At 37.6% G+C, this 15516-nt stretch overlaps 1 protein-coding gene across 1 annotated transcript; it reads left to right on the top strand.

Moving 5' to 3' along the window:
• Nucleotides 1-118: 118 nt before the first annotated feature.
• On the top strand, nt 119-8131 carry cmasa (cytidine monophosphate N-acetylneuraminic acid synthetase a). Its single transcript, XM_084111076.1, has 9 exons — nt 119-569; nt 657-799; nt 1358-1513; nt 1710-1772; nt 2052-2185; nt 2322-2416; nt 2662-2833; nt 5199-5358; nt 6074-8131. Exons 1-9 carry the CDS (start codon nt 316-318, stop codon nt 6286-6288), a joined length of 1392 nt encoding a protein of 463 aa, XP_083967202.1. The 5' UTR covers nt 119-315; the 3' UTR covers nt 6289-8131.
• The last annotated feature ends 7385 nt before the right edge of the window (nt 8132-15516 follow it).

Raw genomic sequence — 15516 nt, 5'->3', positions numbered from 1 at the left:
TTTAATGTTTATTCGCTATTCCAAGTTACTCGGTTCAGGACTGTATAATGTAATGATCACACAATTACATATTTCAATAAACGAATAGTTAATATATTAAGTGCTCGTTTTTCATTTTCATTACGGTAATATCACTGACGACATTTGGTATTTGCCAAAACGTCAACAGCAGCCTTTTAGCTATATGGTTTATTTGAGAAGATAATTGCATTGGAATGGAGCAAACGCCCTGCAGCTCCTGTTTGGACTAAAGTGAGGGTTTTATCTGCTTGATTGTCTGTACAACTGGGAAATATTAAGTGATTTTCAACACAAATGGCCACACAAAGGGACAACGGTAAGCGAACGTGGCACGAAGAAGACAGTCATGGGAACAGTTCCAGCGCCAAACTAAGAAAATTCAACTCGATTCAAGATGAAGTCAAGGACGATTCAAGACACATCGCTGCTCTTATTCTCGCCCGTGGAGGAAGCAAAGGCATCCCTCTGAAGAACATCAAGATGTTGGCAGGCGTTCCTCTGATCGGATGGGTGATCAGAGCAGCGCGGGACTCTGGTGTCTTTCACAGGTGAGGTTATTGAGTGTCACGTCCCTCAGTGATTGGCTGTACTGTATGACAGTGGTACTATATTGTGTCCTATGCATACTTTTGCAGTGTTTGGGTGTCCACTGATCATGTCGAAATTGAGAAAGTGGCCAAGGCCTGGGGTGCTAAAGTGCACAGGAGGAGTCCAGAGGTGTCCAAAGACTCTTCGAGCTCACTGGACACCATTAAGGAGTTCAGCAGTAAATACCCAGGTTAGAAATCAGGCTTTGTTGCAGTCAAATCCCATTGCATGGCTTAGTTTTGCATAAGGTGTGTAATTAGAGCTTGTAGAACAAGTTTGTCCACTCGTCCAACAACACAGATAGAAACAGGAAAATCGCCACGAAAACCAGTTTAAATTTTGATCATACTTCTCGTTGCGTACGTTACCAGGACTGTTTCACCCACCATGTCTTTATTTGCATTGTGAATGAAACCAGAAAAACAGACTCTGCGGCTGATACAGAAGAATGTTTCTAATAAAAACGCCTGTTTGTGATATTTACCATGTTACGAGTCTTATTCAATATATTTATTCCCAGGCCTGTATCGAGACTGTTCCTCAAGGTTGCAAGCTTCAAAAGATTCAGCCTGTTTTCCAAAATATAGAGATATGGGGAACATTCTCACAGTTCGACCTTAGAGAAATATTCTCCTTTAACCTCTGATTTTCTGGAGTGTGTAAAAAGTAAATGGTGGATCTAAAAAAAAATCCACTAAATGGCTATAAATGGGAGAGTGGTTAAGTGAAATTGAATGTTCTTGCACAGAGGTGGATGTCATCTGTAACATCCAGGCCACATCTCCATGTCTGCACCCTTACCATCTCAAAGAGGCTCTGGAGCTCATGATCAAACAAGGCTGTGATTCTGTCTTCTCTGTGGTCCGGCGACACCATTTTCGATGGGAAGAGATCAGTAAAGGAGGTTTGTTGAAGTGCAATCTGTGAATGTTCACAGATATAATGTACTATTATTCAGCAAGGATTCAAGACATTGATCAAAAGACATGTATAATGTTACAAAAGATTACTATTTCAAATTAATGCTGTTCTTTCTATTCATCAAATAATCCTGAAAGCAAATGTTCAACATTGATTATAATAAAATGTTTCTTGAGCAGCAAATCATCATACTCCTGGAGGATCATGTGACACTGACTGGAGTAATGATGCTGGAAATTCAGGTTTGCCATCACAGGAATTACATTTTAAAATGTATATAAATAGAAAACAGTTCTTTTAAATTGCAAATACATTTCACAATATTAATGTTTTACTGTATTTTAATTGAATATACGCTACATTTATTGACATAAGAGACTTAAACCATAAGAGACTAAAACATTAACTAAAACCCTACAACTTTTGAACGGTAGTGTACTTGTAGTTAAGGTTGAATTTATTGCATGTTGGGGACTCTAACCACATATTTAAATTAAAGACCACCAATTCTTTCTTTTCAGTGGACCTCTGTACTAAACCGCTGAACCTGAACCCAGCTTGCAGGCCTCGCCGTCAGGACTGGGACGGAGAGCTGTGTGAAAATGGCTCCTTTTACTTCGCAACCAAAGAACTCATAGCAAAAGAGCTTCTTCAGGTAAAATTTGGGGTTTTAAAATCAATAACATAATATGTGGGCAAAAAAGCTTGACATAAAAATCCATAGGCAGGAAAGCATATTATCCGTATCCTTAATCAATCAGGTTGTGATTTTGTTGTGTTACATTTCACAGGGTGGAAAAATGAGATACTTTGAGATGCGCCCAGAGTACAGTGTGGATATTGATGTTGACATTGACTGGCCCGTAGCTGAACAGAGAGTGCTGAGGTAAAGAAACAAAAAAAAAAACAATGCTTTATAGCCTGCAGCTGCCTATAAATTACATATTATTACTATATTAAGTAATTCATTGAACATGTAATGTGTAGCTGTCTCTCTAATGTGAAGCCTTGCCAATAATAGGCTTGTGTTTCAAGTTCCCAAGGAACTTAATGTTAGCAAACAACCACAATGCACAGAGTGCAAAGTCTGAACTTAAGCAAACTGTGTGTGGGTGTGTATGTGTGACAAAGGTTCGGTTACTTCGGTAAGGACAAACCTGAAGTTGTGAAGCTCCTGGTGTGTAACGTGTCAGGATGTTTGACAGACGGCCAGATCTACATCTCAGCGAATGCAGAGGAGATGGTGTCCATCAACATTAGAGACCAGGCCGGCATCGACATGCTGAAGAAAGAAGGAGTGAAGGTGAGTCTTGTTTGGCAACAATTTGTTACCCACCCCCGACCTCAACCAACCCCCACACAACAATAGATCCCCTCCTTTGTCTTTGCCCCATCGTATCCCATCATGCATCTGGGATGCCTCTTGTTTTTGCCTTTTAATTAAACAAAACTTTGTTATAAAATGCACAACTTGATATTTCACTTTTAATACCGCTGTTTCTTAACAGTTTGTGTGTAGTGTTGTCCAGTTTGATAATGTTTAGTGAGTTTTGCTGGTCTTACCATTCATGATAACAGAGGCTCAGATGCACAAGTACTCAGATGTCTCCAATGAGCAGTTATCCTTGCGCAGCGGCAGTATCGTAGCCTATGAGGTTTATCCGAGGCGCGATTATTGCTAATTGAAAACTTTACCCAATACCCCGCCGTGACGACTTGAAATATAGTCGGCACTGGCAATTTTTGACAGTTTCTACGGAGACTGATCTATTAGTAAAAGAAAGAATTTTCTGAGTGTTAAAGGGATACGCCATTTTTTTGCAAATAGGTTCATTTTACAACTCCCCCAGAGTTAAACAGTTGAGTCTTACCGTTTTCGAATCCATTCAGCTGATCTCCGGGTCTGGCGGTACCACTTTTAGCATAGCTTAGCATAGATCATTGAATCGGACAGTACCATTAGCATCTCTCTCAAAAAAATGACCAAAGAGTTTCGATATTTTTCCTATTTAAAACTTGACTCTTCTGTAGTTACATCGTGTACTAAGACTGACGGAAAATGAAAAGTTGCGATTTTCTAGGCTGATATGGCTAGGAACTATACTCTCATTCCTGCGTAATAATCAAGAAACTTTGCTGCCGTACCATGGGTGCAGCAGGCGTAATGATATGACGCAGCGCCTGAAAATAGTCCCCAGCTCGGTAACTTCCAACGTGACCGGGACTAAGTTTGTCTAACCTATTAGACCTATTTTCAGGCGCTGCGTCATATCATTACGCCTGCTGCACCCATGGTACAGCAGAAAAGTTTCTTGATTATTACGCAGGAATGAGAGTATAGTTCCTAGCCATAAAAGCCTAGAAAATCACAACTTTACATTTTCCGTCGGTCTTAGTTCACGATGTAACTACAGAAGAGTCAAGTTTTAAATAGGAAAAATATCGAAACTCTTTGGTCATTTTTTTGAGAGAGATGCTAATGGTACTGTCCGATTCAATGATCTATGCTAAGCTATGCTAAAAGTGGTACCGCCAGACCCGGAGATCGGCTGAATGGATTCGAAAACAGTAAAACTCAACTGTTTAACTCTGGGGGAGTTGTAAAATGAGCCTATTTCCCCAAAAAGTCGAGTATCCCTTTACTAAGAAATGTGGAAATGCATTGGGTATTTATATTTTAGCAACTATACATACTCACAAAACTATGAAGAAGGGTAGACCCCCTCCTTTGTCTTTGCCCCATCGTATCCCATCATGCATCTGGGATGCCTCTTGTTTTTGCCTTTTAATTAAACAAAACTTTGTTATAAAATGCACAACTTGATATTTCACTTTTAATACCGCTGTTTCTTAACAGTTTGTGTGTAGTGTTGTCCAGTTTGATGATGTTTAGTGAGTTTTGCTGGTCTTACCATTCATGATAACAGAGGCTCAGATGCACAAGTACTCACATGTCTCCTGTGACCAGTTATCCTTGCGCAGCGGCAGTATCGTAGCCTATGAGGTTTATCCGAGGCGCGATTATTGCTAATTGAAAACTTTACCCAATACCCCGCCGTGACGACTTGAAATATAGTCGGCACTGGCAATTTTTGACAGTTTCTACGGAGACTGATCTATTAGTAAAAGAAAGAATTAACTGAGTGTTAATAAGAAATGTGGAAATGCATTGGGTATTTGTATTTTAGCAACTATACATACTCACAGAACTATGAAGAAGGGTAGATTAAAATGTTATAATAAAAAACTTAAAATTAATAATTGAAAAATTATTAAATGGTTGATATATTATTTGAAAAATAATTAGTGTTTCTGTTTTAGGAACAGTACAGGTACATTAAAATAAAAACTAAGGAAGGAAAGATTAAAATGCTATAATAAATAAAAATGAATAAAAAACAATAATTTGAAGTGAATTGAAAAATAAAAAAGACATGCACAATTTAATGCACTGATTCTATTTTAGCTGCAATACACAATACTGTACATGTACAAAAAAACAGTGACGAAGATTAAAGTGTTATATTAAATAAAGGAAATGAATACATGTATATCTCAATTATTATTAAATCTCAGTTATTATTCAATTATTAACCATTTAATTTGTCAATTATTTATGTTTTATAAATAATGTTTATGTGTGTGTTCCCCCCCCCCATCTCCTTTAGGTTATTTTGATAGAACAAAACCCTATAACAAAAACCTTAGCTGACAAAATCTCCCAGAGGATGGGCTGCCCTATCCTACTGGACGTAGATGACAAACTGAAAGAGGTGGAGAAACTCATGGAGAAGGATGGGCTGGAGTGGAAAGAGGTGGCATACTTGGGTGAGTCAAGAGCTGTTTCTTCCAGTTACATCAGCTAAATCCCATAATCAGTAACAACTTGGTGTCTTGGAAAAATCAGTGTGCGTAATACAGAATCAAAAGATTGTACCTTCATATTAACTATGAATACTGAAAGCTATTACTTTTCTCAGCCTTTTATCTTGTAATAATGTCATAATACTATGATAATGTTGATTAGAATGACTTAAAGGGGCTATATGTAGAATTCAGAAACTCTTGTTATTAACGACACCGGTGGCCGTTAAGAGAACTGCAGCCAGCAACTTATTGCTCATGCTCGCACTCGTGCACACATAAGTAACATACAAGAGACTGAACATGATTCAAGGCCCCTATATACTCACGACAAAGTTCTTTTTCGTTCCTCTGTAAGAAGTGAAAAGTTGGAAAAACCTTTGCAGCGATATACTATTAACGAACATCCAACGCTGCTGAGAGCGACGTTTAGATGAATATGTAAATATGTGCTGCATATTTTTTCCCGGCAAAAACATCCTTCACATAAAAATCAGTCTTTCATAGACAACCTGGGAAGTCAGGGAAGGTCTAATTTTTTAAGTTTCGTTACAAGCTGTTCACACATCAGCAATACCAATAGCTATTAATAGATAAATTCTTACATATAGCCCCTTTCAACATATCCCTGAAAATTAATATATTTCTCAAAATCTGTGTCCCAACATCTTTGTATCAGGGAACGATGAGCCGGATGTAAAGTGCCTGAACCTGGCAGGGCTGAGTGCAGTACCTCTGGATGCCCCAGTGGTGGCGCTCAATGCTGCGAAATACTCCTGCCACTGCGCGGCGGGTCGCGGGACCGTGCGAGAGTTCGCCGAACACATCCTACTGCTGAAAAAAAAGGCCAAGTCTCAGATGGAGCAGGACAGAATTGGTAGAGACACATTCTAGGTGACGTTTTGCCATAGAGTTGTTCAGATAGCAATATTCTGAAACACTGATTAATTATTAAAATTTGACTATGAAGTACAAGTGTATTTTAAGAATGTCCTTTATTTTAAATTGAATGTTTAGAATAATGCTGTGACGGTGGGGGTGGTGAAGAAAAAAGTTTGTGAAATCATTTAATCATGTAATTCATGCATGAGCAGCTATATTTTTCTCAACTAAATCACTACAAATGTTTTTCTGAATCTTAAAATGTAACTGTTTTAATCAAGGCTGCTTATAATTTCTGTTTATTTTTATGCAGTATTTGTAGTTCTGGCATGATTACGTTCAATTTTAAGTTTTACAGTTTTTCTCAATTGCTAAAACACTAAAACCCATTGGCTGAACAAAGTTCTCAGTTGCCTGAACTCATTTAGCTAACTGTGCAGTCTGTTGTCAATACCTTAAACCATTTCACATGGTAAAACACAATTTGCAGATCTCACTTAGACTTTTCAGCAAAACTCTAAACACATTCTCATTCTCAAAACACATTCTGCACTCTAATGCACCATACTGTCATACTGTCTAATGCACTCATAATGTCATCCATACTGGTAAACACAAATGGCAACAATCAAATACAAACGGAGAACACACGTCATTGATTGAACACAACCACTCAAAATTGATTTAACCTGTTTCAAAAGATGTGACACAACCAATATAAGCCAGTTCAGAGAGAAAACAGGTTGTTGAAGGTGGGAAGGAAAAAGTCTGAGAATGGATAGAAGAAACAATGTGAGAGGACGAGGACAAGTGCATATGCGAGGTGGGCGATGAGGATGAGGAGGGCAAGAAAGAGGAAGAGGGGGAGGAGGGCAAGAAAGGAGGAGGGACAATATTGCTTGTGATGTCGACGAAGTGCTCTGGCCTGGCCTGACCCAGCCCAAAGACAAGAAGCAGCACATTGATCACGTTTACTCCTTTGAGTTTTGTCCCTTTTAGTATTGTATACTGTAGTACAGTGCATTGTAGGCTGTATACTGTACAATGAACAAATTGTATGGCCTGAACATTGTGCTTTCCATTTGTTAACAGTACTGACTGCTCAATAGATTTTGACTGGTTGCAGGTTCATATCAACAAAGAACAAGAATTACAGTATCACAGAGACAAAGGACAAGTTTGTGAGATGCAGGGTACAGTACTGTAAAAATAGGGGTACAAGGAGGAGGAAGAACAAAAAATAAAAGAGCAAAGCAGAGTAGTAATTTCTGATCAATTTTGAGCTACTATGATAGAACATGTTTTCGTTCATCAAAAGACAATGACGGAAAAATATGAAATTTGTTTTGAGATAAAAAATTTACTTCTCCCTGAGAACTGTTTTCTTTTCTTTCTTTTTTTCTTTTTTTTCCCTTTTATCAAGTGCAGTCATACAGTATGTCACAAATGAACTTTTTGATGGTACAGTAAGGTGTCACATGGCTAAGTACAAACAATAGCAGTTCGTAGATATCTTTCGAGAATATGTTTTGAACAATGTGTTTTCTATTTTTTGGTGTATTGTGTATTGACTGCTTGATAGTGTGTATCATTTTGATCACTTTGTTTATGATTTGAGAGCAGTGTTTGATTTTGAACAGGTAAAACTGATTTGAGGCTAAAGTTTCATTTTGCAAGAGGAGTCAGAGGTTTTGTATTTAATGTTTTCAGAAAATGGAGCAAGGTTTCAGAAATTGTGTTTTAGCAATTGAGAAAAACTAATTGTCATTTGTTAATTTAAGGCATTTGTTGGTATATTCTATTATAAATTATACTTGGTATATGTTGGTATATTCAATAAAAACTGTGATCCCTCCCTCCTTGTCATTTTTATGTTGCTTTATAAAAATAAACAGTAACATTCTGCCTTACATCGATTATCATTAGCTCTATGCGCATGCTTAATGTAAAAATAAGCATAGGCTGAAATCGTATATATTGGGAGCTACTTCATGCTCTAAAATATACACCAGAGGGCAGCCTTGTACAAACAAATTACTCAGTTACACACCTCATTTAAATTCAACTAAACATTATGATGAGCTACTAAAATTTAAAAGAATATGTCCATTAATATGTGACTCTTATGTCTACTAAACAGATGATAGTTAAATATTATATTTGCATATGAAAATGCTGTTCCAAAGTCACAAGTCACCTTCATTAACTGATTAATGGAAAGTAGAGTGATCAGATATAAATAATACAGCAATTTGTCATCAAGTTTTGCATACTAAAGCATAGGTATTTTCTTCGCCCTCATGAATTTCTTTATTGTTTGGCAGAAATACATGACCTTTAGCCGTCTCTGTGTGAAGCCTGAATGATGATCACCAGGGTAAAGGCACAGAGGCCATAATGAGGGTGAGATTTCCACTCACCAGCCACAATTAAGACTCAGTGGGTCTGTTAATTTATGATTCCTCTTAATCTATGCACCCTAAGAGAGAGGGCGAACCCAATTAACTCTCTCTCGTCATCCTCTGGCACATTATCATTGTGCGCTTGTCGTTCTGTCCTCAGTGCAATGCCAGCATAATACTGTTTAGCCACCCTAAGTCAACTTATCTCAACTTATATAACCAAAAAGAGTGGGAAGATAAGATATTTCCCTGGAAATTAAATGTTAATTCATAACTTGGGTTCTGTGATAAAGTAACGCATTATCACTTAGATCTTGTTTGAGTTAATCTTACAGACAGTTCTGTTGGTTTCAAAGGCTAAAATGGGAAACCGATTATAGGAAATGGATGTACTGGTGTAGCTTTGCTTAGTTAGTTACAGAATGAATCAATGTTTTTAAACAAATATTGTTCATTTGTCAAGGGATGTGTCATTATGAACTGTTGTTCAACTGATAGAACGACCAGACGTCCCCAAACATTTCCGGATTTTTCAATCTATGTTCAAAAGACCCTACATAGCTAAAAAAAAGGTTGAAGGTGCATGTAACTTTTGACCCTCTAGCATTTTGTGGAAGAACATTGTTTTGGTTGTGCTTTGGCTCTGCGTGACTCTGCGGATGAATTTGACCCTACACATTAGATAATGCTTTACAGTGTAGAGCACCATATGCACTCAATAAAATGCCTTAATCACCTGTTGAGCAATAAATGCTGAAGAAAGAAGGAGTGAAGGTGAGTCTTGTTTGGCAACAATTTGTTACCCACCCCCGACCTCAACCACACAACAATAGACCCCCCTCCTTTGTCTTTGCCCCATCGTATCCCATCATGCATCTGGGATGCCTCTTGTTTTTGCCTTTTAATTAAACAAAACTTTGTTATAAAATGCACAACTTGATATTTCACTTTTAATACCGCTGTTTCTTAACAGTTTGTGTGTAGTGTTGTCCAGTTTGATAATGTTCAGTGAGTTTTGCTGGTTTTACCATTCATGATAACAGAGGCTCAGATGCACAACTACTCACATGTCTCCTGTGACCAGTTATCCTTGCGCAGCGGCAGTATCGTAGCCTATGAGGTTTATCCGAGGCGCGATTATTGCTAATTGAAAACTTTACCCAATACCCCGCCGTGACGACTTGAAATATAGTCGGCACTGGCAATTTTTGACAGTTTCTAAGGAGACTGATCTATCAGTAAAAGAAAGAATTAACTGAGTGTTAATAAGAAATGTGGAAATGCATTGGATATTTGTATTTTAGCAACTATGCATACTCACAAAACTATGATGAAGTGTAGATTAAAATGTTATAATAAAAAACTATAAAAATTAATAATTAAAAAATTATGCAATGAACAATGTTTAAACATTAACAATGTTTTAAACAAATACTGTTCATTTGTCAAGGGATGTGTTGTTATGAACTGTTGTTCAACTGATAGAACGACCAGACATCCCCAAACATTTCCGGATTTTTCAATCTATGTTCAAAAGACCCTACATGGCTAAAAAACACCACTGTTGTTATTGTTGAAGGTGCACTATGTAACTTTTGACCCTCTAGTATTTTGTGGAAGAACATTGTTTTGGTTGTGCTTTGGCTCTGCGTGACTCTGCGGATGAATTTGACCCTACACATTAGATAATGCTTTACAGTGTAGAGCACCATATGACAATTTATTTGCTCAATAAAATACCTTAATCACCTGTTGAGCAATAAAAACGCCATTTCATCGTGGCTTTTACAACATCTCAGTTCTTGCCATCTCCGAAAAGCCATGCCAATGTTGATTCTCTATTATTATAAGCTCTGTCTCGTTCTCTTTTTGCCAGCTAATTCTAATAACTACTATAACAATAAATAAATAAATAGTAAAATGACACTGACCTTTAAAAAAAATATTTGGGAACAAATGTAAGATTTATGTATTTGCATTACACAAAATTTCCATTTGTTTGGATTACGCCGTTTTAACAAACGAATAAACTTGATGTGATGCATATTTGTCAGTCATACATAACTGAAACAGGTCATTTCTTTTATAGTATTTATGAACTGAATGTGTTTTAATTGCAGTAACCATGTACATTTATCATCAATAAATCTAATTTGTTTCAATCTCATAAATTTTAATTGAATATTCCCAAAGCCATATTTTTGAACCATGTTCATACTTTTTGGACTTGAGGATTTGAGTAGATGGAATGAATCAAAAACTTCAAAATATTTGAGTTGCAGAGTTGTGAGAATTTTTATGAACAGATGTTTAATGAAACCAGCTGTTACTGGAGTTAATACCCTATATATCCTTCGCCACTGTTGTTGTTGTTGTTGTTGTCTGAATAAATTAACCCATGACACTGACATTACACATGACCTTCTTAAAACCCATTGGGCTGTAAGCTAGTGTGAGAATTTTGAAGTTGCATGATCAATACACGCAGAAGTCCCTCTCTCACACTAACTCCTGCTTGTCCACTGGAGCCAATTAAACTGGGTCAATAGAAACTGATGAGACCAGCCGTGCGGGGCACAGGTGTGTGTCTGCAGCAGTCGGTCCTGCCAGTTCTTACTAGTACCTATCATCTCATTAAAAAACCCCAAACCTTTCAGCCTCTCTGTCTCTGAGCGCAGTCACAGGTCCCACAATGGAGCCTCAGGTGGGTTTGTGAGGGATTGGATTTACTTTGATTGTGGTTTTAAGCCCTGGGGATGTTTTAAATTTAGAATGAGAGATGATATTTCTGCATGGATAGGATCTGTGTATCTCACCGTTATAATTTAATCTTGTTACCTTAATACAAAGACTCCTTCAGCGTACTATCAAAAACTTTTGGAAAAAATGGATTAAGGAAAACTTGCCCTGTAAAAAAGGTACTGTGCTGGTGCCAAGCACAGTGACGTATCAGATGGCAATATTGAGCTGCTATGGAATAGGCCTACCATGGGACTGAATAATTACCATATTCATGCACTGCGGTATTTACGTCCTATATATGAGGTATCTTAACGTACAGAAACAAACAACACACCTAAAGGAGGTCAGTGTCAATCACATCTGTACATTACCAAATGAAGAAACTGAATAAATTATTACTTTTAATAAATATTTTAAATTATTTAAAAAAATAAAAATAACTTTTGAAGGAGCCATAAATGCTTAATGAATAAATAAATAAATGGATAAAAAAGTTTCTTGTAAATTAAATGAAATGATACTTAATTAAAATGTTTATATCTTAATTACATTATTTTGGAAAGAAGCATAGTTTTTAATTAAGGCCCTGCACTTGCCTATATGGCCACATGGAGTACATTTCGCATCATATTATGAATTGTACATAAATCGAGAGTTACAATTTTCCTTGCACAAAAATATCTGGGACTGGAGAGAGAACGTGACCTGACAGTGATGAAGGGTTTGCAGTGAGTTTTCATAAAGCCTCCTAGTCATGCATCAATCAGACATTAGACTCAGTTATGAGTCTGTCAGGTATATTAGTGCACAGTGAGTTTGTGGTTCGCATTTTTAAATCTCCAAGAATATGGGTTATTTGACGTCCAGACTTTTTTGAAATGTTCATTTTATATACAGTGTTGGGGTAACGCATTACAAGTAACGTGAGTTATGTAATCAGATTACTTTTTTCAAGTAACTATTTTAAGTAACTAAAGCATTACTTTTAAACATAATTTAAATATCTGAGTTATTTTTTTCAAACAAGTTATTCATTTCACTTTTGGTGTGAAAGTGCCTTTACATTTGCCAGAAATAGAACTTATTTTGGTAGCACTTTATTTTACAGTCCTGTTTCGCATGTACATACTATGTGCTTATAATAGTAATGATAATAACTGAGTAATAACTAGGTACTAACCCTGAACTTACCCCTAAACCTAACCTTAACCCATGTAGTTACCTTGTATTGCCCACTACTTTCTTAGGTAAGTACACTGTAAGTAGCCTATGCAAGTGTAAAATAAAGTCCAACCCTTTACAAGCCCAGCCCAGGTGAGAAAAAGTAATGTAACAGATTACTTTCCATAAAAAGTAACTAAGTAACACAATTAGTTACCTTTCAGGGAGTAACGCAATATTGTAATGCATTCATTTTTAAAGTAAAGTTCCCCAACACTGTTTATATATTTAGGTTACTGCATGATTTGGAGCTTTTCTTTTTAAAAAACAGAGGCTGTGATTAATTAGTAATTTTAAAGCTGACAGTAATATAATCTCAGCTCAAAGTGACACACCTAAGCTTACTTCCTGTTACCGCCCTGCTGGCATTACATGCTCCCATCCATCAAATGCAGCCCAAGCACTGGAGCTCATCAAATGTGACGATGATGAATGTCCCATACGCAGTCTGCTTTAGCAATAACACACATACCTCACCCATCCCTCTGAATTACAGTCCAGTGGTATTTTTAGGTAAGGATTCTTCCTATGAGGTCAGAGCACTTTAATTTGCTGCACTGACACGCTCGTTCGTCAGCCTCATGGAGGTTTTATTGGACAGTGACAGCAGCCGGATTGCTGTTGACAAGTCTGTGATGTCCTAGCAGCATCATGGTTTTAGCACATGGCGTTCTGTGACCCGTGGACCTGTATCCTTGTAAAAAACTTTTATTCCCTTGATTATTGCCTTTTCCTATTGCTTTGGCAATGTTGCCAAATAAAATAACACTTGAAACATCCTCTTTAAGGTAATAAATCATGCTAATAAATCACATCGTAAGAATTCATAAAATATGTTTTCTCAGTAGATCAGGTTGGATATGAAGTTCTTTGTATGAGGCAACTAAAATGGAAAATTTGCATATGAACTCTGAAAATGGACCTCACCGTTCTCCACTACTGACATGCTGAAGGAGGCACATGGCCCATAAAGCCTTTGTTAATTAAACACTTGTGATTCAATGACTGAACTCTTGAAGTGGTATTCCTGCGTTGATGGTTTGTTGATCTGAAAGCAAGTCATACATTTGGATTACGTGTGGACTTCCATTTTAGCCCAAATTTTTAATTGGCTCAGAATCACCATAGAAAACACAAATTGGTAGAAGTTTCATGCATAAACGCTTGAACCTTTTTGCCGTTGTGTATTAATTAGTCGTCAAGAGGGCGGTTCACACAGAACATGTTCTTTATTGCGTTCCATTGTGCTGATTGTGAATTGTTTTTCTATAAATATGCTAGATGTACATATTTGAACGTTTGCCATGAACGACACTTTTCTAGACACCTTGTCACAAAAATTTCACAGTCTGCAATATTGCAGCACTGTAGTAAAGTAGAATGGATTGTCCATAAAAGTTTTAGGTGTAATAGGAGATATAATGCATGTATCTCATCCCAAACAGCTTATGCGGTTACAGCAACCTGGATCCATTATTTGTATATAAAAACTGAAAAGGATATTTTGGCTATTAAGTGCATGATGCAGGACGAAGAACAATGGAAAAAGGCTGATATGATCAAACAACAGATTATATTTCCCATTAGTTAAACTGTCGTGTTTGCCATTTCCCAAATGAAAGAACAGAGCTCCATTAAATTTCACTCCCAACAGATTAATGCAAATCAATCGCTTCATTCACAGTCAGCAATTAATGAGTCTGTCCACTCAGTTTCCCACATGCCATCGGTAATTCCCCAACAAATGAAACAATTTGCTGCAAATTAAAGAAATTGAAAGAGCCAAAAGAGTGGGTGTCTATTTCTTGATGTCCATCCTTGCAAACTGAAGATTTTGTTTTTCTACTTCCTGAGCGTTTTGGAGCGAAAATAGAATGTTTCCCATTAGCAAAGTGCCCTGTTGACTCACAGCGCTTATGTGATGTCCATGTTGTTATCCACTTTCATTGCTTTTTGCTTTACCTTTTAAGCAACCCCCTCGGGAATCTGCAATGCTTTTTGCTTGCTCTGATGTGAAACCACTCCTGTTTGTGTCTGCAGAGTGACAGGCTCAGTAACGTTTGATCTCAGACTAGATGTTCTTTCCCCGAAGAGCCTCATCCAGCCAACACCTCACTGTACCAAGGTGAACTTGCCCTTTACCTGAGAAAACTTCATTGAATTATGCATGGGGGCATTGAGGCACTGTGGTAAAGAGGTGGGGATGGAAGATGCATGACTTCACCGAGTGAAGCTTTCAGAGGAGAAAGTTGAGACCCACAAGGGGCCGAGAGGAGACAGAACGGGTGAGGCTCAATATCAGAACTACAGGCGCAACCAGAATTGCGATCAAACTTCATGATCCGATTACTTTTTCCATCGAACCATGAGAGAGTAAGTCGAGAGGCAGAGCAGTCCATCATGCACGCTCTGCGTAAGCGGTCACTGTCGCCCTCGTCCTGCTTTTCCGCTCCATTGGCTAATGGCTCACCGAAGAAGCCCACGCACATCCTTACACCGACAGGTACAGATATCAGCAGGGACAGGCCTCAGTAAACCTACCTGACTGACAACTGCAACGGAGTGGAATAAAAGCTTCTGAAATTGGCAAGAAAAGAAGAAGCTACACATAGAAATCATTTTCACTCAAGTGATTTGTACGTGGCCATACAAAGACTGCAAATGCTTGGACTGAAAGGTCACAATGTTGATTAATGTGGAAATATATATATATATAAGAATGATTGATTTTGCTGATTAAAGGCCCAATTCCATGGAAGTCCTGATTTTGGTGAGTTAGATGCGTTCCTGAGTCAACATATTTTGTTGATACTAAATTTTCCTGTCCGAAAATTTTATCCTAACTATATCCCTACCCTCAAACCTAACCCTACCC

The sequence above is a fragment of the Abramis brama genome, assembly GCF_963993115.1.
Source record: "Abramis brama genome assembly, chromosome: 4".
In the NCBI taxonomy this organism is placed as follows: Eukaryota; Metazoa; Chordata; class Actinopteri; order Cypriniformes; family Leuciscidae; genus Abramis; species Abramis brama.
Note: the sequence above shows the minus strand (reverse complement) of the source record. Positions and strands in the feature narration are given on the sequence as shown.

What these genes read in the sequence shown, in the direction of transcription:
- cmasa (XM_084111076.1), top strand. Translation starts at nt 316, where the DNA reads ATGGCCACACAAAGGGACAACGGTAAGCGAACGTGGCACGAAGAAGAC. An exon ending in GGAAGAGATCAGTAAAGGAG is followed by an intron (nt 1,514 to 1,709) that starts GTTTGTTGAAGT and finishes TTTCTTGAGCAG; the next exon opens with CAAATCATCATACTCCTGGA. An exon ending in TAGCAAAAGAGCTTCTTCAG is followed by an intron (nt 2,186 to 2,321) that starts GTAAAATTTGGG and finishes TACATTTCACAG; the next exon opens with GGTGGAAAAATGAGATACTT.